The sequence below is a fragment of the Taudactylus pleione genome, unplaced genomic scaffold (assembly GCF_031769625.1).
Source record: "Taudactylus pleione unplaced genomic scaffold, aTauple2 ptg000066l, whole genome shotgun sequence".
Taxonomy (NCBI): Eukaryota; Metazoa; Chordata; class Amphibia; order Anura; family Myobatrachidae; genus Taudactylus; species Taudactylus pleione.
In genome coordinates this window covers 28,625,879-28,648,053 of record NW_028284468.1, presented here as the reverse complement: position 1 = coordinate 28,648,053, position 22,175 = coordinate 28,625,879, and the positions used below count along the sequence as shown (strand labels likewise).

The 22,175-nt window shown below is 44.3% G+C and overlaps 1 protein-coding gene across 1 annotated transcript in view; it reads left to right on the top strand.

Annotated features, from left to right (window-relative positions):
* The window catches only part of USP7 (ubiquitin specific peptidase 7), a 161,103-nt gene that overhangs the window by 63,557 nt on the left and 75,371 nt on the right, over nucleotides 1-22,175 (top strand). The window contains exons 7-10 of the mRNA XM_088466762.1: nucleotides 868-998; nucleotides 12,947-13,001; nucleotides 20,657-20,737; nucleotides 20,810-20,900. Of these exons, the coding sequence (XP_088322888.1) occupies nucleotides 868-998; nucleotides 12,947-13,001; nucleotides 20,657-20,737; nucleotides 20,810-20,900 (358 nt within the window). The remainder of the gene's footprint in view (nucleotides 1-867; nucleotides 999-12,946; nucleotides 13,002-20,656; nucleotides 20,738-20,809; nucleotides 20,901-22,175) is intronic.

Here is a 22,175-nt window from a genome sequence, read left to right as displayed (position 1 = left end):
TACCTCCTTGGGACTTGAATTTAGTTTTGGAGACACTTCAAGAGGCACCGTTTGAGCCTTTGGAAACTGTAAAATTGCAGTATCTTATTTTTAAAGTTGTTTTCCTTTTCGCCTTTGCCTCGGCCAGAAGGGTATCTGAGTTAGCGGCTCTTTCCTGTAAATCTCCGCTTCTCATCTTTCATGAGGATAGGGTGGTGTTATGCCCTAAACATTCCTTTCTTCCGAAGGTGGTATCTGCTTTCCACATTAACCAGGATATTGTCCTTCCAGTTTTTCGCCAGGATTCAGAAACTAATGAAGTATCTTCCATAGCACTGTTGGATGTGGTACGTGCGTTACGCATTTACTTGGAGTGTACTGTGCCTTTGAGGCGTACGTATTCCCTGTTGGTGTTGTTTGATGCACCCCCCCTTACTTTGGCTTGCTTTGGTATATCCCAGAAGTAATGGCATCCCCCTGATGAATGAAAAAGGAAATTCGATATTTTACTCACCATAAAATCTCTTCTTTTGAGTCCATCTGGGGGATGCCAAGATCCTTCCCTTGTTTGCTTTCATACTAGATACCTGTTGGTTTCTCAGTACTTTCGTGGGTCCTTCTCCGGCTTTGTGAAACATTAGACTGAGCTTTCGGTGGTGGAAGGGTATGGGTTATATAGGGGGTGGGAGCCAGTTTTCAATTAGCTAGTATCCGACTCCACACTTCACTATGCATAACCCAGAATTAATGGCATCCCCCTGATGGACTCCAAGGAAGAGATTTTACGGTGAGTAAAAATCGTATTTTTAGTCATAATTGCAAAACATTTTCTTATCTGTTTCTTTTGCAAAGTTTTTAGTAATCATTCTGTGTGTTTTCACATCACAGGCTGTGTATATGATGCCAACAGAAGGTGATGACTCCTCTAAGAGTGTTCCTCTAGCATTACAGAGGGTGTTCTATGAATTGCAACACAGTGACAAACCTGTAGGAACTAAAAAATTAACAAAATCATTTGGGTAAGTTTTTAAAAAGCTTCTTAGACTTTAATGGTTTTAAAAGTCCCTTATAGGACTGAAGCATTGATATGGTAGATTGCTTACCTAGATCAGTATTTGAATTAAAGTGTAACTGTCACCAGGTCATCTTCCATTTGCTGCATAGTGCCTTATGCAAGTATTAATGATTAATAATCTTCCCATGGAGCCCCATTCGTCCAGCAAAGTGCATGTTATTTAGCGCATGCTATGCTGTCTCTCACTAGAGGACCTGCTGACAGCTCTGCTTTAAGTGCAGACTATAGTGTAAAAAGTTATAGTTGTGAAGGATGGGGATGTGTTAGTGGCTTATCTCCGAAGATTTTAATCTCAAATTGTTTAGTATTTGGTTTTCGTCTGTCCTGTAAAGCAGTGTTTTCCCAGCTCGTTACCTACCCTAATGGTGCATACACACAGTCAGATTACAAGAACGATATTAACAATAACGTTTATCGTTTGATTGTTTATATCAAACGATGGTCGATGCACGGATGGTCGATATAGATATCGACCATCGCCCGTGCATGCAGGCCAACTTGGTCGATATCGACCAGGTTAGCCTGTTTGTTATATTGAGTTGGAACATGTTGCTTTATGTTCGATATCCTACATCCAGCACGATCAGACAACGATATCTGATCGTCCCGTGTGTACGGGTCATAAAGCTGACCAACGTTCATCCAACCGTCCAACTTGTCTGTCCAACTAAACCTGGGTACACACCTAAATGACGGTGCATCTATATGTAACGGACATTGCGTTGCCGTACACACTGTGTGGTGCGATGTATTGTTAAATCATGTAACAACACTGCTTTGGCTGTGGTATCGTCCCATTGGATGTGCAACATATCCGATGGGACAATTCATTGAATGACTGCAGTGAACGATCAAACACACTATCCAATGTGTATGATTTAGCATTCCGATCTGGCCAACTATTCTCTAACTTGTGATGTCGCAGAAGTAGGCGGACACTGTCTGTCTACTTCTGCATGCTATAAATAAATGGTGCACTACAAACCTGCGGTCCAAGTCTGTGCACATTAAGGTAAACTGGCTATAAACATTCATGTACTAAAATGCCACCTAAGGACCAACTAAAGTTTCATAGTTCTGTCTACCACAGTTTGTTACTTTGCTGTATGTCCTGTTACAGGTCTGTTAACAGTGTATATAAAATGATCACCCTTAAGGGCCCCATACACCAGCCAACAGACAGCCCGATCCTTCAATCGGATCCGTAATGCTGGTCGGTGCCATCGATGTTTGCCGATCTGTTTTACATGTTAAGTCACCGATTTGCAAATCCCGATCATATTTTGGTCGTGAGCCAGATCATCATTCAACTTCCAGCCTCAAGTTATTGCCCACCTGGCTGGAATTCAGTTTATCTTTTGCTTTTCGTATTCTTGAACAACTTTTTTCTGTGATATAACATTATTGACTAGGTATATTTTAGGTTTACCAGACACCATAGAGCGCTACTTCCTCCTCCCCCCCCCCCCCCCCTCTTTTTCTTAATATTTTGGTCGTGATTGGCAAATCATTAAAATCCCAACATGTTGGATTTCACCGATCCACCGACACTGGCATCTGGGGATCGTAACATTGCGTCAATCAGTCGCTGGTGTATGGGGCCTTTACTTAAGACTCGTAATTATTTCCTTATGTTTAGCTTTTGTGTACAAGTATTCTTTAATATTCACCTCTCTGATCATAAACAGGAAAAATAAGTATATGAAGTCAATAAATGTGGTTATGACCATAGGAACATTTATTTTAACTGAACATCACATTTTCATTTGCTGGGGGCAGACTGGGAGCAGGATGGGAAGGACCGCGGTAGCAGGGTGTCCCGGCAGATACACTTTCACAGAGAGCTGGCGACATGTACTGTGTGTGCAGGGCAGAAGTAGACTGAAGCGAATTAATACCTCAGTCATTTTGCTTTAACCATCTATGCTGAAGCATTGGGTATCCTTAAAATTTTAAAACCTTAAAATACTTAAAAACTGCACCCCAGCTTTGAGTTAGGAGTTTGGAAAACACTGCAGTAAAGCCATCTAGTTGACTGTTGTATCTATGGCAATGTAAACTTTGGTATAAGAAGCCCAAATAGTGTGCTTAGTCTCCATTTGTTCTTTTTGTCATACTAAGAACTTTTATTTTTTTGGATTTTTTTATATTTGTTTAAAATAGAAACAAAGCGTATTGCTGATTGTTAAATTGCACCATTACAGGTAGTGGCCAAAAAATGGAAATATTTATGAAGCCCCTTAATAGAGATTAAGTGCCTAGTACAGCTTGTATATGCTGTGGTGTTGAGTCTGTCTGCATCTGGAACTGTGCTGAAGGGATGTAGCAAGATCAATTATCAAGGAAGTCTCTCAGCCGATGACTGGTTGATGGTGGAAAACACTTTCAGTCTTTCAGGATATCCTATAAATGCTTGTTTGGGTTCAGATCTGGTGACTTTGAAGGCCATGACATATGGATAACATCTGTAGCATGTTAATTAAAGTATTGGGTGATCACACATTCTCTGTGGATGGGTAAAGTCATCCTGGAAGACATTCCTCAGTTCTGCAAGAAATCAAGAACAAGGGGTCCCTACTTAGGAATGCATCAGAATTTACATGGACGTAATGTTATAAAACTTAACCTTATAAATATATTATAATCACATTTATTTATTTATAGTTTATTAATGTAATTATGTATATGTTTAAGGTGTATTTATATATGTGTGTGTAGTTATGTTTGTATTTGTATATGTATGTATATGTACTCACTTATTTATATACATCTATCAATATTTGTCGACATGAGAATTTAAAACAGTATATTTATTTATCATTTGATCATTAGATGTTGAGTGTATATTGGATAATGTGTACACATGTTTATATTTCAGTAAGTTTAAGATGATTTGTATTTTTATTTGTAAAATCCTGTTAGCTTTACTATTTTTATTTCTGTCCAATTACGGGTTATATTGATGGATAAGGAGTTAGCAATAACGGGACATGCGACTACCAATCAAAGACTTGTACTGCTGTCTTTGAAAAACAATTTTGACAGGGATTGGTTGGTCTGCATATAAAAGAACCGGGAAAGGCAGCGGTCGGCTTGCCTCTCTGATAAAGCTACAGCGAAACGCGCGTCGGCGTTTAGCTGTGCTCATAATAACTATGCCCGTATAAATGTACTTTTGTTTGTATTTTGTTAATGGTCCGTGAACAACAGCGCATAATAGCGCGTGCCAAACGGACGACAAGTGGGGCTTAATACTGCTGTGATTTTAGTTTAACAATGATATTGTAATATGCCGCCATGTAGTGCGGCTATGTGATCCCTGCTATCTGTTAGAGTGCACCAGCCTGTAAATGTCAGCGCACATAGCGCATATGATACTGACTATGAGTGGGGCTGAATACTATTATAATAGTGCATAAACGATAATGTGTAAAACACATTGCCCTTTAATACGGCTGCAGGATCTCTGTTAATATTAGATGATTGATACTATATATATCACAGCAGTATAACATATATATACTGCCGATAAAATTGTGAGTGCACGAATAATAAATTGATTTTTGAATAATTCATTATCGGCAGGACAATCATTACAGTAGCCCCTACAGTTTATTAATAGTTAAGTTGCAGCTTTATGGTTAATAGAACTAACACAGTTTTGATGGTTAATTCAACACAATAAATATTGGAACTACTGTCTATCTTCTTATTAAGCGATCTATCAATATAGATAATAAATTGAGTTCCCTCATATATTAATTTGTATTGTACGAGGACGTTTGTATCAGAACTAGTGCAGTTATTGTATGCTTAATTGCATTCACCATTTAAATGTATTCAGCAGTGTGGTTTTAACTGTCACACTAAGCTGAATGAGTGGATTAATTGAATAAGTTCCAAACAATTGGATACGGTGTATCACTGAGATGTGAAACTATAACATAAGACAGTGTATCTTTTTCACAATTCCCTGGTTAACTTATACATTCTTCTGCTGCACTTAACTATTATTTCTTTATGCAAACATTGAATTAATGGGACATAGTGGTAATCACAGCTTTTATTTTAATACTTTCTTTACTTTAATATTTTCTTTACTTATCTATACCCATTTTATTTAGCTGAATTTGTCTGTCAACTATTTGTGTATTAATATTTATTATTAAAGGTTAAGTTTTATAACATTACGTCCATGTAAATTCTGATGCATTCCTAAGTAGGGACCCCTTGTTCTTGATTTCTTGTTTAATTTATATTACGGGTCTGGGAGTAGTACCCCATAATCTATTATGCAATTGAGCTAATTCTAATAATAAGATGGGTTATTTTGCATGAATGTAACATTTATACCATCTTCCTTGGTGCGATCTTTTTTGTGTGTTGTTGTGTAAATTCCTCAGTTCTGGCCAGAAATGCTACAGTATTAGCATTGGCACTACCATCTAAGGGAATACTGCACCCAAACCACAGTAGGAAAATGCACTGGAGAACAAAAGGTGAGCAGACCTTTAGGGTGCAAAAAATTGGGTAATGTCAAGTATGGTAAAGTCTGTAATATGAAAATCACACATTCCTGGGAGGAAGCCTGAAAAAGCAAGTACTTGGTATATGAGGAAACCTGTGAATCGTCACACTTTCACATGGAGGGGAGTGCTTGTGGTGCAAGAACATACGTTCCACAAGGTTCAATTTAAGGTCTGAAGCTGATCAGAGGAAGATGTATCAAGCCTTCTAAAGAGTCAAAAATTTATAGCATGTATTTCATAAATGGTAGCTAGAAGCTGAATGGTTGCTATTGTCAACTTCTCCACTCATCCACTTCTCTTTATGAGGTTTGATACATCTCACCCCCAGGTAGTATTGTCTCTAAGAAGCCCCACAATGGTATATGTAAATAAGTAACAATTATATTTTGTGTATTATTCTAGTGGTGATTTAAAATGCACAAAGAAGAGACAAATGTAATTTCTCTCATCAAGGCTGGGGGACACTGGACCATGGAGTTGTCACTGGGTGAGCAGGAGCTGGTACTTAACTACTGTAACTTTAAGAACATTAGCTCCTCCCCCCTGCAACCCACAGTATCGTTTTAAGTGCCCGTAGGAGTTGGGCACGTTTGGTGGGGAGCCCCAGTTTTAGTTAATTTTATATTTATTTGTAATTGATTTTTTTTTTTATTTTTTTTTTAACTTGGGTTTGGTGCGCGTCTTCGAGCAGCGCACAGTGAGAGTGCTGAGCCAGCTGCAGGGAGCTAGTGCTAGCTTGCCGCTAGGCAGCCGGGGAGGGGGAGCCGACCGGAGGGTCGCTCCCCGCTGTGCACTCCGGTCTCTTTATAGAGACCGCCTGGGCCCGGGGACTGGGTGTGCGCTCACCTTTTTAGTGCAAGGCGATGCTGTGTCCCGGATGGCTGCACCATCTTGCCGGGGTCTCTAGCGGCTCCACGGACTGCGTGTGTGACAGGCAGCCCATGACACCCATCGTCCGGTTCCTAAACCCCCCCCCCCCCCCAACTCCTGCTATGTCTGTGTTCCTGTTGCTGTGCAGGACGTGGTGGTGGCCATTGCTGGGCAGAGCTGGGTCTCTGTTGCAGGGACATGCTGCAGCTCCTCTTTTCTGTGCCTTGGGTATATTAACTTTTGGAAGGCTAAGTACCCTATTTTATTATTTAATTGCAGTTTATGGTCAGTGCCATAGTGAGCCTGGGGCCTGCTAGTTTGAATTCCACTTCTTATCTTTGCACACACCAGTGGTCTGAGGGTGCATGGCAGATGAGACAAAAGGTTGCAGAGCCTACATGGCAGTCATGACGTCTCTGATTCAAAAGGGTAGGAGTGCGAGATTCGGTTTGGTAGCCTGCACTGCTTAGTGATCCCTGCCCCAACAGAGGAGGTTGCCCAATTTAAAGGTCGGCGCAAGGTGGTGACTTTCTCTGCTTCTTCAGATCTTTCGGATCTTGTCGACTAGGCCTAGAAATTGCCTAATAGAAGGCTTTATATACCTCGTAAATTTGCTTTTTTTATCCACTCCCAGCGGACCATATGACTAAGTTTAAACTGTCTCCCGAGGTGGATGCTTCGGTGGCTTGCTTAGCTCAGCATAAGTTGCTTACGGTGCACAGTTCAGCATCCATTATAGTTCCTTTTGTACTAGAAACTTGGAGGATGTCTTACTTCTATCTTTTTGAATTCCGGGGTGGTTATACGCCCCTCACTTGTCTATGCATGAGGCCAAATCATGGAGACTTGGGTCGACAAAATTGTCGCGGGCCTCCATAGAGTTTTGTTCTGGGATTCCTTGCTGTACTTCGCGGAGCAAATCCTTGGTGCTGCGAAGTCTGTTGGTGAGGCAGTGCAAGACGGGGTTCATATGGCACCATGGGTCTTTGCTATGGCTTTTGCCGCTCGGCGGGCCCTTTTGGATATGTGCTGGGGAAGCGGATTCTGAATTCAAGCGTTCCTTGGAAGCGCTTTCTAGCCTGAGTTGGATCCTATTCTTGCCCAAGCCAGTGCTGGGAGAAGCACTTTTCTTTCTGGGGCTGCCCCAAGCAGCAGGTCCACGTTTTTGTGCTCCTCCTTTCAGGGAGTGGGGGCGCCTTCTAAAGGACTACATGCCAAAGGTGTTTTTTTTTCCCTGCAGGGGTTCTGTGCAAAAAGGTAATTTTTCCAGGACCTATAGACGAGACACCTAGCGCCTGACACTAGTCGTTTTCAGACGCCTGAACATAATTTTGAGGGGTTCAATAATTAACCTTGGGCTCCTTCACCACTGCGTTTTGTCGCCACCAGTCTTCCCCAGGATGCATAGAAGAGTGGCCTTGGATACGTTCTTTGCTTTCCGAAGGAGTTTTTGCTCCGGGTCCGGTGTTGCGTTGGAAATGGGATTTCTACTCCACCCTATTCCTCATTTGGAAACCGAACAGCTGATTTGGAAACTGCGGGCCTTAAGCACCAGGTTTTGGGTGGACTATTTTCTGATGGAAACTCTCCGATCAGTGAGCCGCGGCATGGAAGCCAACACATTTTTGGCCTCTCTCCGGCAGGTACACATTTCTATTTAGGCAGATGATCGCTCTCACCTCCGGTTCACGATCGGCGTGACTCACTATTAGTTCCAGGCCCTGCCATTCAGTTTAGCTGCAACTCCGCCTGGTTCACGAAGATCATGGCGGCGATGGCAAGCCTTCTGCACAAGGAATGTATAACCGTCATTCATTAATTCATTATTTGGACTATCTGCTCTTGTAGGCTGATTCAGCTTCCCAGTTGCAGGTACATCCGGCCCGCACGGTACAGGTACTTCAGGATCACGGCTGGATCTGGAATTTCGAGAAGTCTCACCTAATATCGCCAGCTGTTTCTGGAGGTGATCTTCACTTCCCTAAAGCGAGTCTTTCTGCTTGCGCCCGAAGCCTGGTTCTTCCAGGATTTGGTCTCGATGGTACTGTGCCTCAACCATCCATCTTGCTGTGCATGAAGCTGTGGGGCTCTAAGGTCTCTACCTTCAAGATCGTTCAGTACGCCAGGTTCCACTCCCGGGAATTCCAGTTGGAGATTCTCCAGAATGGGTCCTTGTTCACGGAGTCCCTCTTGTCTCTGCTACTTGTTCTGTCCGCCAGCACTCATCTATATCTGTTAGTGGCTGGTTTTCAGTCCTCTGCTCTTCGGTCGATCCTTGGTCACACCCGTTTGGGTCATTGTAACCATGGGCGCAAGTCTCCTCGGTTGGGACGCCGTGACATTACATCTTTGACTGCAGAGTCTTTGGTAGTCGTTGAGGGCTGCCCTACTGATCTTTGTGCTCGGGCTCCGAGGCATCTATCTAGATCTCTTGGAGGCCCAGTCCGTCCTGGCTGGTCAGCCAGTTCGGTTTCAGTTAGACAACGCAGTGGCGTATGTAAATCGGGCAGGGGGTGTGGCTCAAATTCTGTCCTGGACAGGGGCATTCGTTCTGGAGGTCTTGGCAATGTTCATAACAGGCGTGGACAAGTGGGAGATGGCCTTCCTCCACGTAACCACGTTTCTCCCGGGAGAATGGTCCCACCATCCGGACGTCTTCCAACAGTTGGTTCAGTGGTGGGGTCTTCCGGTGGTGGACCTCATGGCCTCTCGTCACAATTGCAATGTTCACATGTTATATGCATGTCCAGAGACCCGAGGGCTTGCGTGGTGGATGCCATGACGGTTCCATAGGACTTCAATTTGGCCTATCTTTTTTCCTCCGAACCTGATGTTGCCTAGGGTGCTCATGCGGGTCACGGGTCAACGTGTGGCTCCAGACTGGCCACCTAAATCCTGGTGCGTTGACGTTCTCAATTGGGCGGTAGGTGCCAAGTTGCGTCTTCCACTGCAGCCATATCTCCTGCTGCAGGGTCGGTTTCTGTGCAAGTATCTTCCTCGTTTCACTTTTGAGTCTGGGCTCTACAACACTGGGGGTTTCCTCCTTCAGTGATCCGTACTATGTTGCGGGGCCTTAAACCGGTTTATTCGTACACTTACCACAGGGTCTGGGAGACCAGTATCAGGTAGTGCGGAAAGAGCCGAGTTCATGCTTCGAGGTTTCTCCTCCTTTTTTTTTTTTTGTCATTCCTTCAGGATAGTTCGGAGGCCGGTTTCTGGCTTTTTTCTTTGAAAGTGTAGTTTTCAGTGCTGGCTGCTTATTTCCAGCTGCAACTCGCCATTCTTCAAGAGGTTTGGACCTTTTTTTTTTTAACACTGTTACGGGTTCAACCACCGCTTCGTCCGCCGGTAGCACCGTGGGATCTTGACCTGGTCCTCTAGGCTCTCAAGCAGACTCCCTTTGAGCCTTTGGATTCGGCGGACCTTCAGTTCGTTTCTTGGCAGTTAGTCTTCCTTATAGCTATTGCCTCAGCTTGCCAACAGTCCCAACTGAAAGTGGTTTCAGCTTTCCACTTGAGCCAGGAAATTGTCTTCCCGATATTTTCTCAATCGACAGGACAGGGATGCTCTGGCTCTATTAGACAAAGTCCGTGTCCGGCAGATGGGACTTCCTCCGGACTGATTCCTTGCTTGTTCTGTACTATGCCCAGAAATGGGGTTGGCCAAGTACAAAGCAGACCATTGTGCGTTGGATCCGCTCATCCGTCATCAATCAGACTTATTCCAGCACCGGACCAGCTGTTGGCACATTCTACACGGGTAGTATCGTCCTCCTGGGCATTTGGCTTTGGCAGCACAGCTCTGCCGTGCAGCTACCTGGTCCTCTGTCCACACGTTTGCAAGTTTTTACAGTTTCACTTTGGGGGTACAGTTCTATGGTCAGGCAGCCTAAGCGTTCCCTCCCCTGGGGATGGCTGTTGAACGTTCCATGGTCCAGTGTCCCTCAGTGTTGGTGAAAGAGAAAATAGGATTTTCTGTTACTTCCCGTTAAATCCTTTTTCTCTGAATCAGGCTGGGAACACTGTGTTCCCTCCCTCGCGGTCAGTCGTGCGGTGGTTTGTCCATCATCTTTTCCCTACGTTTCTGTTTTGTTGATTCCAACAGTTTCACTTGGTTTCTGCTTCTCCTTGGCGGGCTGTTATCATGTTGTACTGGCCTTCTGGGGGTTGCAGGGGGAGGGGCTAATGTTCTTATAGTTACAGTAGTTAAGTGCCAGCTCGTGCTAACAAAGCGACAACCCCATGGTTCAGTGTCCCCTAGCCTGATTCAGAGAAAAGGATTCAACTGTAAGTAACCAAAATCCTATTTTAACAAATCTGTAAGGATAAACAGACGGTGTCATAAATACAGCCTGGTTATAAGGTTCCAGATCTGGATCATGTGCCAAGGAACCCAGGAGACTGGTGGGCAACCACTGCTGTCGGGCAGGTGCCTCTTCCGACACTGTTCAATAACTTGTGTCTGTCTCATCCAGGCTGTATTTGCTACCCCCAGGTAAGTTGCCCACCTGTTTATCCCTAAAGGGTTTGTTATATTTTAGTTCATTCTTTTTGTGTGATTTATTGTATATCCTCAAATTGTGGTAATGCAGTATGGATGCTATTTCTTTCCACATACACAACTACCACCTTGAGGCGACTACAGCAATAAACACAAAAGTAAACAATTTGCTAAAGGGGTTTTGTTTTATTCACTATTGCATTGATTTTTTATTTTTTTTTTGTATCGTTTTTATTCCCATTAAGGCAATACACTAGATATTTGTATGTAGTAACATATACCATTGTGGCGTTACTTAGAGAGGATATAAACTTACAGCTGCAGACCTTCTGTAGAACCTTTTGTTGTACCACCAGCATTACTATCCAGCTGAAATTGAGGGGTTGATGTATCAAGCACAGAAAAGAGTGGAGGAGTGCCCATAGCAACCAATCAACTTAGAGGAATATTTTATCAAGTACATTCTATAAAATGATTGGTTGCTATGGGCACCGTCACCACTGGTCCATTTCTCCACTTTATCACTGCTTGATACATCAACCTGTGAAAGACTATTCACAGGTTTCCTTGTACACACCAAGCACTTCCTTTACAGACTTATGTCTCAGGAATACATTACTTTTATATCACAGACCTTTCCTTACCGAACAGTGTTTTTTTTTTGCCTATTTACGCTTTATGGTCTCCATCTTTCGTTATTAAAGAGTTTTTACTGGTGACCTATACGTACATCAGTCTGATCAATTGTAAATTTGGCAATAATGGGACAACTTATGTGATATTAATAGAAGTTTGTTACCTCTATGCTAAATTAAAGCAAGTTGTAAGAGTTAACATGACCGTGAGAGCACACCTAGAGGCACAGTTACCATTGTAGACTTAGGGCCTGATTCAGACCCACTCGCGAGCGGCTGTCCGCTCGCAAGTGGGTCGATGTTATGGACTGAGCATGCGCAAGACGGAGGGAGCTCCGTCGTGCGCATGCGCCAGACGCGACGAGCAAAGGAAAGTCCTTCGCTCGTTGTGTCCGATCAAAGGGGGCGTGCTGTCAATGTTGATTGACAGCACGCCCCCTTTGGTGGGCGTGCTGGGGGCGTGCCTCCCTGACGGGGGCGTTCCCACGGGAACGCCTCCCGTCAAAAGCCGGCCCACTGACATCACTAGTGATGTCAGTGGGAGTGATTTTGGCTCTGATAGAGCCAAAATCACTCCGGAGCTTGCGGTTGAAAACCTCAACCGCAGGCTCCGGCTCGCAATTTCGATGGTCACGACCATCGCGGCCATCACAATGCACGCTCGTATAGCCTGTGGGTGGTGACCCACAGCTATACGAGCGTCCAGGAGGACGCTCCATTTTCATGGAGCCCGGCCCTCATTCAGAGCGTGCGCTCTGCTCAGAGCGTACGGCTCTGAATGAGGGCCTTAGTTTACATTTTGCCAATTTTCAAAAAGTGAAAACATAGGTTTTTAAGTGTGATTATTTTTCAGAGCATTTATGCTGAATTGGAGGTTGATCTATGCAGTCAATTGATCTGCAGTTGCTTACCTGTTTTGACTTGCACTTCGTATTAATGTCATATTAGACACAATTTCTTGTGAAACAAGTTCAGCAGTCTTGGTGACAAACTCCTGATAAATGCACACCTACAGACTCGCACCTCCTATCTAAGTCCCTGATGTTTCAGTAACAGTCTAATATTCTAGGCAAGCAGAGCAGTCCTGGCCCTGACCACGATGGTATGAGCCAGGACTGTGTGGCACACCTTAGTTTCAGTATGCTGGTCTTATTTACTTGTTTCAGTATTTTATTTTTCTCCAGTGCCTGTATTGCTCCAGTTACCATATTCCTTTCCATTGTTCAGAGGTATTCAAGTTAACACTTGAGCGATTCCTTCAACCTGTTGGCATAAGTTTAATGTCATTGAATAACTTGTGTTGATATTTATTCACTTTACATTTATTATGTTATCTTATTTTGTGTTTTTGTTTTTAGATGGGAAACTTTAGACAGCTTTATGCAACATGATGTCCAGGAATTATGTAGAGTGGTAAGTTGTCCTAATAGAAAATGTGAGTTCAAAAGGTGGGTACGGCGCTTCCTTTGTGGTTGTGCCTTTCTGGTACTTTTTAAATATGTGAAAGAAAAAAAACAATATATAGTGTAAAAAAAAAAAAAAATAATAATAATTTCTCGTAAGGGATAAGGTGCATACACATGTAAAGATTTTCTGTCCAACCATCCAACTAGTTGATTGGTTGGAATGAAAATCTGGTAAGGTATGAAAGCAAATGTCAATCAGCAATTTGCTCCCAAACGCTGGAAAATAGACAAAAACTGTTGTTTGAACAAATTGTTTAGATCAAACATTTAACAAAACTTGTCTGGACAACCGTTTTCATCTGTTTTCTGGCACTTAGGAGCAAATTGCTGATCATCATTTACTCCCATACATTACCAGATTTTCATTCCAACCAATCAACTAGTTGGGTGGTTGGACAAAAAATCTTTGTGTACCCAGCTATAGATGTACACTCACCCTTCAGAAGTGAGTCATAGACGTTGGACCAAATTACACTGTTTGCTGAGTGCAACGTTGATCTTAATGTAGTCGTTAATTTGCTCCAAAACGTCATGTTTCAGATGGGGAAATACATACGACAAGCTTCCATGGCACATGTCAATGTACCGAATCCAAGGTCATACACACTTGTATAGTATACTCACCTTGAATATGGGATATTGTACGAGCCTTGGACATTTATTTTAATATCCCGATGTCTGTCTGTATTGTGTGGATGATGAGTTGATATTTAAATATGTCCAAAAATAATTTTGGAATTAGACGAATTTATATAAAAAAAATGATATTTTTCAATTCATATTTGATTAAAATGGTGTAAGTGAAATGGTGTGGAGAAAAAGCATATAAAGTACTGTCTTATTAAAGAGAAAAATTAATTAACAATTCTAAATTCATAAACAATCATAGGTGAAAAATATAAAAATGTGTTTTAAAAATAAGTAGCCTGAGGCAGCAGACTTCGGATCTGAAAAACGCTTTGCTAGGTATCCAACATTGATACGCTTCACTCATTCATTATTTTTTTTACTTTTCTTAAAACACGTTTTTATATTTCTTAGCGTATGATTGTTTCTTACGAATTTTGCATTAATTGCCAATTGTTTCTTTTTCTTTTTAATAATAAAAAAAAATAGCCTAGTACAGTGGTTCCCAAACGGTGTGCCGTGGCACCCTGGGGTACCTTGGGACACTTGCAGGGGGTGCCTCAGGTTGGTGGTCCATCACCAAATCAAATTATTTAGGGTCAATGTATTGTAAATATATGAACAAACAGAAGTGTAAACCTGTCCATCACCACATAACTGAACCCAAGGATGACAGGTAAGCACAATTTCCATCACTTTACTATTTTACTACATTTTTTTAAAATGTCTCTTTCATCCACTAGGGGACACTAAAGGTGCTTACGCTGGGGTATAGAGGTATGGATAACTGGAGCTGGCACTTTAAAATCTAGAAGTGTGAAGCTCCTCCCCCTCTATGCCCCATCAGCCCTCAGTTTAGAAAATGTGCCTCATGGAGCTGGTCACATTATGCTGTGCTCCAGCAAATACTTTTATTTTATTTCATTTTTTTTATTTTAAAAGCATCTTTTACACTCCTATAGGTACCCTTCGCCACCTATCTAAAAGGTGGGATCCGGGTACCTGGCGCCCTGGTGTTTTAGCAAACACCAGGAAGGAGTGCACAGGGCTCATTACAAGAGCTTCTGACAGCTCCTTATCGCCACAGCGAAGTCTTCACACAAGAAGAGAAGACTGCTGACCTGCCAGAGAGAGACTACAGGGGACACGCAGTGAGTAACAAACTGCGCATCCCCCGGCTCCTGCCCCACTGCCCAGCGCTAACACAGCATGCTGCGCTGAGTTAGTGTGTGCATAGCACAGTTAAACAGCGTTACACCTGTGCGCTGTATAAGGGAAGCCCGCTGTCGGCGCTGCCCTGCGCTGTCTAAGGGAAGCTGTGTACACAGCGCTACACGTGCGGCTCCCTGCTTCTTCCCTCTCCCCGCTGATACACGCGGCTCCCTGCTTCTCCCCTCTCCCCGCTGATACATGCGGGTAGCGCGGAGGGGAGGGGGGGATGGACCACATAGCAGCCATAATGGAGCCCTTAGAGCATGAAGGGGGCGGAGCCTAAGCAGCGCGGGCTGTCTCCACTGTACGTGGCAAGCGGCTGTAGTAACAGCGTGGCTGCCATTTGTTAACTGTTTCATGCCTGTATCTCTCCCTTATCCAGGAAGAGTGCAGCAGAACTGAAGGCTGGATTCCTTTGCTCCCCATTCCTGGCTAAAAAGCTACAAGTTAAGCACAGAAGGCTCTGGTACAGAGGCTGTGCATAATACACTGGGGGTGCAGGGTTTCTGATCTGTGGGAAGGGAGTGGGGTGTATCTCCTCCTCTGTGTCCCAAGCCAGCTTTCTGTTTTTCTTTACTTCTGTATATACTCTGTCCCTCTGTGTTGGTGACTGTGTGTATCCATGTCAAACAGAACAAAGGCATCTCAAAGGATGTTTGTTTGTTCTAGGTGTAACAATAAGCTAACCAAGCCGCATGCTGCTGGGTCCACGTTATGTGATGCTTGTATAGCAATTGATCCACCTATGGCTATTATTGCCTCACCTGCGCCTACATGGGCCGCTGACATGGTAGGAGTAATGACGGATTTAACGTCTGAGTTAGCTGAGGCATGTAAGTCTCAGCCTCCCTGGGTTGCTGGGCTAACCAAGTCTCTTGACACCCTGGTACAGGTTATGGGTACAGCTGTGTCCGCTTCCTCCACTTCCTTACAAGGACCGACACAAAAGCGTCCTTTATCGACTGTTTTCCAGTCAGAAGAGTCTGACGAGGAATTCCTCGCTACGGAAGAGGAAGGGGAATTGGAAGAAGCGTTACAGGACGATACCCCTCTAGAGTTGGAGTCCACCTCTCCCGGGGTGGAATCTCTAATTTTGGCGGTCAGAAAAATCCTTAAATTACCTGAAGATGTTATTCCTGCATCCCAGGTGTGTGAATTATTTCATAAACAACCAAATCGGCGGTTTTTCCATTATCACTGCATCTTCAAAAGCAGCTCTCAGTGGCCTGGAAACAACCGGATAAACGGTTCCAAATTCCGCGCCGGTTTCCTTCTAGCTACCATTTTCCATCATCCATGATGGAGAAGTGGGAAACGCTCCCTCCAGTTGATGCGTCCGTCTCCCGTCTCTCTAAGGCACTCCCAGTACCGGGAGCCACAGTACTAAAAGATCCTTCGGATCGTAAATTGGAGACAACGCTAAGATCTATTTATACTGCAGCGGGTGCTCAGCTTAGGCCCACCCTTGTTACTGCTTGGGTTAACAAGGCTGTGGTTTGCTGGGCTCACCAGTTGATTACAGGTTTGGACTCTGGTACTTCCAGAGCAGGTTACGCATACTAGCAGAATACATCCGTGAGTCTGCAGTTTTCCTGGGAGAAGCATCAAAAGATATTAGTCAGATCAGTGCTCGCATATCTGCTTCTGCTATTTCGGGCCGCAGAGCCCTCTGGTTGCGCGCCTGGCATGCGGACGCAGAATCCAAGCATGCAGTGGAGGGTTTACCATTCAATGGCGACATGCTGTTTGGCCCGGAATTAGACAAATGGATATCCCAGGCCACGGGGGGGTAAGTCTTCCTTCCTCCCGTCAACTGCACCGGCTCCCAGAAGAGCTTACGCTGGACCTTCGTTTCATTCCTTTCGTGCGCCACTTTCCTTTCGTGGGAGAGCCAGAGGGGCTCCCTCCCAAGCAAGAGGTAACAGAGTAGAGGCCGCCCACACACGGTTGCACGTAGACAGGAGCCTATGCCAGCTGAGAAACAGGTGGCATAACGGTCTTCCGTCCCACCTGGGACCACCTACAGTGGGAGCCCGCCTGCAAAGATTTCAACAAGTTTGGAACCAGACGTCGCCAGAACCGTGGATCCGCAGACTAATTTCCCTGGGGTACTGAATAGACTTCGAGGTCCCCCTCCACCTCGGTTCTTCACTACAAGTCTGCCAATACCTGCAGACAAGGCCAGGGTTCTACAGGAAGCTTATCCAGTCTCTAGTAGTATCATCTGTGCTAGTTCCGGTTCCAGAACATCAACGAGGTAGGGGGTTTTACTCTAACCTGTTTGTAGTACCCAAACCGGATGGATCGGTCAGGCCCATCTTGAACCTCAAGTCATTGAACCTGTATCTGAAGATGTATTGGTTCCAAATGGAGTCTCTGCAGTCAGTTATTGCGAGCTTGGAACCAGGAGAGTTCCTATTATCCCTGGATATCACGGATGCCTATCTCCACGTTCCCATTTGGGAACCACATTCCAACATGGTTGGATAATAAACTTCAAGAAATCAAATCTCTATCCGTCCCAGAAGCTCCTGTTTCTGGGCATGATCTTAGATATGGCATCACAGAGGATCTTCCTTCCAATAGACAAAGCCCGGGATATCCGGTGGATGGTTCAGCTGCTCCTCAGACCAAAGAAGGTGTCCCTCCTTCTTTGTCTGCGTCTCCTGGGGAAGATGGCAGCGGCCTTCGAGGCACTACAGTTTGGGCGATTCCACGCCAGGGTGTTTCAGCTGGACCTACTAACACAGGGGTCAGGGTCTCATCTGCTTCTACATCGACAGATCTGTCTGAGCCCAGCTACCAGAGTGACCCTTCTCTGGTGGACACAATCCAACAATCTTTTAGCGGGCCGGAGATTGAGTGTGGGACTGGATCATCGTAACAACGGACAGCCTTCGAGGATGGGGAGCAGTAGTCCTCGATTATCACTTTCAGGGTCGATGGTCCCCTCTAGAACAAAAGTGGCCCATAAATGTGTTGGAACTCAGAGCGATTTACAATGCTGTGATAGAAGCAACAGAGTTTCTAAGAACTCGTCCGGTAAGAGTTCAGTCCGACAATGCAACGGCCGTCACGTACATCAACCGCCAAGGAGGGACTCGGAGTCGCAGGGCCATGTGAGAAGTAACTCAGGTTCTCAGGTGGGCCGAGAGCCAGTCAGTAATCCTGTCAGCGGTATTCATCCCGGGTGTGGACAACTGGGAAGCAGATTATCTAAGCCGCCAGGATATCCATCCCGGGGAATGGAAGCTTCATCCAGACGTGTTCAATGCGCTGATACGTCGATGGGGATGTCCTCAGGTGGTCCTCATGGCGTCACGGTTGAATCGTCAGCTCCCGGTATACGTGTCAAGAACTTGAGATCCGCAGGCAGTGGCAGTAGACGCTCTGACAGTTCCGTGGATCTAGGACTTCGTTGACCTTTTTCCTCCGATTCCACTTCTTCCTCGACTGCTCCGCACTGGCCTTGGAGAAGTTTGGTTCTAGGACCTTCGGTCCCTATTGGCAGACGATCCGTGGCCCCTTCCTCTGTGCCCGGATCTGCTGCAGCAGGGTCCTTTCATACACTCCAACCTAGCGCAACTGCGTTTAACTGAGTGGCTCTTGAAACCGTTGTCCTAAGATAAAGAGGAATCCCAGACTCTGTTATTCCCACCATGCTACGTGCCAGGAAACCAGTTTCGGCTGCGCATTATCATCGCCTCTGGCGTTCTTATATCTCGTGGTGTTCCAGTCGGGATCTTCCCTCTAAGACTTTTCGGTGTCCCGGTTTCTGTTTCTTTCTTCAGACTGGTCTGGATTCTGTCCTTCGTCTTCGAACTTTAAAGGTGCAGGTTTTTGCCCTTTCCATTTTCTTTCAACGGCAATTGGCCCTCATTCCTGAGATGCAGACGTTTCTTCAGGGAGTCTTGCGTTTGCAGCCTCCTTTTTTGTACCTCCGATAGCTCCCTGGGTCTTGAACTTGGTGCTACTGTTTCTTCAGTCGTCCATGTTTGAACCTTTGGAAGAGGTTGATATTCAGTACTTGTCTTGGAAGACGGTCCTCCTCCTGGCTCTAGCATCGGCTCGTAGAGTTTCTGAATTGAGTGCTCTGTCCTATAAGCCACCTTACATTCTGTTTCATGCTAATAGGGTGGAACTCCGGACGGTAGCCGCCTTCCTTCCCAAGGTAGTGTCGGCTTTTCATATTAATCAGCCTACTGTGGTACCATCTTGGGTGGAGGACTCTGGTGGTTCTTCTACTTTGGATGTGGTTGAAGCTCTCCGCATATATGTTGACAGGACTGCTTCCTTCCGTAAGTCTGAGTCATTTTTTTGTCCTCTCTGATGCGGTTCGGAGAGGTTGACCAGCGTCTAAGCAGACTTTGGCACGTTGGATCTGGCTGACACTCATCAGGCTTAGGTTAATGCCGACCGCCGGCCTCTTTCGTCCATTTCGGCTCATCCCACACGTTCTGTGGGTGCGTCATGGGTGGCCGGTAGGGGAGCCTCCACGTCACAATTGTGCCATGCGGCCACTTGGTCTTCAGTTCACACGTTTGTCAAGTTTTACAAATTTGATACGTTTGCTGTTTCGGCATACCGTTTTGGCCGCCTAGTTCTGCAGATGCCGCAGAGCGCTCCCGCCCGTGGGGAAAACTTTGGGACGTCCCCGCGTAAGCACCTCCAGTGTCCCCTAGTGGATGAAAGATAAAATGGGATTTTGGTACCTACTGGTAAATCCTTTTCTCTGATTCCACAGGGGACACTGGACGCCCACCTCAGCGCTCTTCGCCTGCCTGTTCGGTTTGTTCCGTATGTTGTATGTTTTGATTATTGTGTGTTCTTTTACTCCGCTTGTTCTCCATCTCCTCTCGGTCCATTTTCTAAACTGAGGGCTGATGGGGCATAGAGGGGGAGGAGCTTCACACTTCTAGATTATTTTAAAGTCCCAGCTCCAGTTATCCACGCCTCTATACCCCAGCGTAAGCACCTCCAGTGTCCCCTGTGGAATCAGAGAAAAGGATTTACCGGTAGGTACCAAAATCCCATTTTCTCAATAACAAACTTAAACTTGGGGGTGCTGTGAAAACAATGCTGATACTCTAGGGCGCCGTGATTCAAAAAAGTTTGGTAACTACTGGCCTAGTACTATTTTCCAAAGTAAGTCTACTCTATTAGTTATTTTCTATATGAATTCTGCGGCACCCAAGTTATTTTTGAATATAGTAAAGGAAATTTTTTTTTTTTTTAGCTTTACATATGGATTAGCTCACAGGTTCTCAAACTCTGTCCTCAGGACCCCAAACAGTGCATGTTTTCCAGGTCTCTTCACAAAATCACAAGTGATATATTAGCTCCACCTATGGATCTTTTAAAATGTCAGTGAGTAATGAATACACCTGTGCACCTGCTGGGTGGCGTGCAAAACATGAACTGTTAGTGGTCTTGAGCACCGAGTTTGAGAACCTTTGAATTAGCTGATTGGTTATTTTAACTACCTTATGTTGTTAATAATGGGTATCCAGAGTTGGCTTTGCTTCAGGCCCTCCAAAGTTGGAGCTTTGTGCTCCTGGGCAGTAGTTTGGCAATGGATCTCCCCAGCAGTGGCGCGTTTGGTGGAGGTGTTGAGGCAGATTTCTGATAGCTGTTGCCAGAATAGTGTGGACATCAATTCATGTCTAACATTGCTTTATGTTGATGGCCTAGGCTCTTACATTATATTTGACATCTAAACAAATTGTCTAAATATAACCTTTTGTTTATCATATTTCCTCTTAGTTACTGGACAATGTTGAAAACAAAATGAAAGGCACATGTGTAGAAGGAACGATTCCAAAGTTATTCAGAGGAAAGATGGTGGTATGTATTTATTTGTCCCTAACAGAAATAGTCTGTTCAGTCATACAGTGCTAATAACTCCTTTTCTTTCAGTCATACATACAGTGTAAGCATGTAGACTACCGGTCGGAACGGATAGAGGACTATTATGATATTCAGCTAAGTATAAAAGGAAAGAAAAACAGTGAGTACCACATTTTATTACTAAGGTACAATGCTTTTACACAATAATGGGTTTCTAGATTAGCTTACTGTTAATAGTAAAAGGACAGCAACCCTTTGTTGCTCATCTATTTTAATCAATATATAATCTGCCATTATTTTTTGTATTCAATGAAGGTTACTTTAACAGATATAAAGTTACCACAGGATTGTTTTAATTTGAAATTTGTGTTTTAGCCTTGTGTATTTTGCTGATGTCTCAAATATTTGTACTTGTTGATCAATCTTTTAATAGTGCTGAAACCTTTGTGTTTAATATCATAGAGACATACCTTTTATAGGCAAGAGCAAAATTAACAATGGCCCATTTAGTATTTCTGTGAAGTGAAGAACATATTATAATGCCTGCATCTACAGGACATAAATAAACACCTTTGTTTATTATTGTGTGTTTTTTTGTTAAACCTAAACTAGACTTGAACTAGTACAGAGTTAATTTTGCAAGTCCTTGTATGCACTCTTAACAGAGCATATTTAATGAGATTTGCTGGGAATGCATATTTAATGAGATTCAATTGGGCTGTAGGTCAGTGCGAATAACAAGCGGCCAGCATGTAAACATTGCTTAGTGTTTGGCAAAATTTTTCACTTATGAATGAAAGGAAAAATCACTGTAATTTAAAATAGATTTTTAATAGACTGGAGACTTTGAGAGAATGTATTTATGGTAATTTAACTTCCGGACAAAATCAACCACTGATATAACTTCCACTATGGCTCTTATGTAAAAGCCTGCAAGATACCGGCACGATTCTGGCAAATTAGCCCGTATAAAGCGGCAATAATTCAGAAACGCAAAACCTTCGTCCACCCGGGGACACTGTAGCTTAAGACACTTGGGTATAGACTGGTGGATGAGTGGAGCTGACACTTTAAATTTATAAGTGTGAGTGACTCCTCCCCTTCTATCCCCCAGAAGCCCCAGTTTTCGAATTGTGCCTGAGGGAGCCGGTCACTTTGGTCTGAGCTCAGCCTATATTTAGTCTTTTAATTTGATCTTCGGCGCCATCTTATAGAGACTCTTACTGCACACAGCAGGGAGACAGCAGCCTGTTGCAAGCAGAATCCTGAGAAATCTGTGGCAAAAAACACTCTAGCACTCTCCCTGTTTGAGGTCGTGAGTACACTGGGGTGTTTGCTGGGCTGCTGAGTGAGAGGGAATTTACATTAGGGAGGGATATAGTGACTCGTCTCCCTACACAGAGGTTCCTCTCCATCTGTTTGTGAGGTTCCTCTG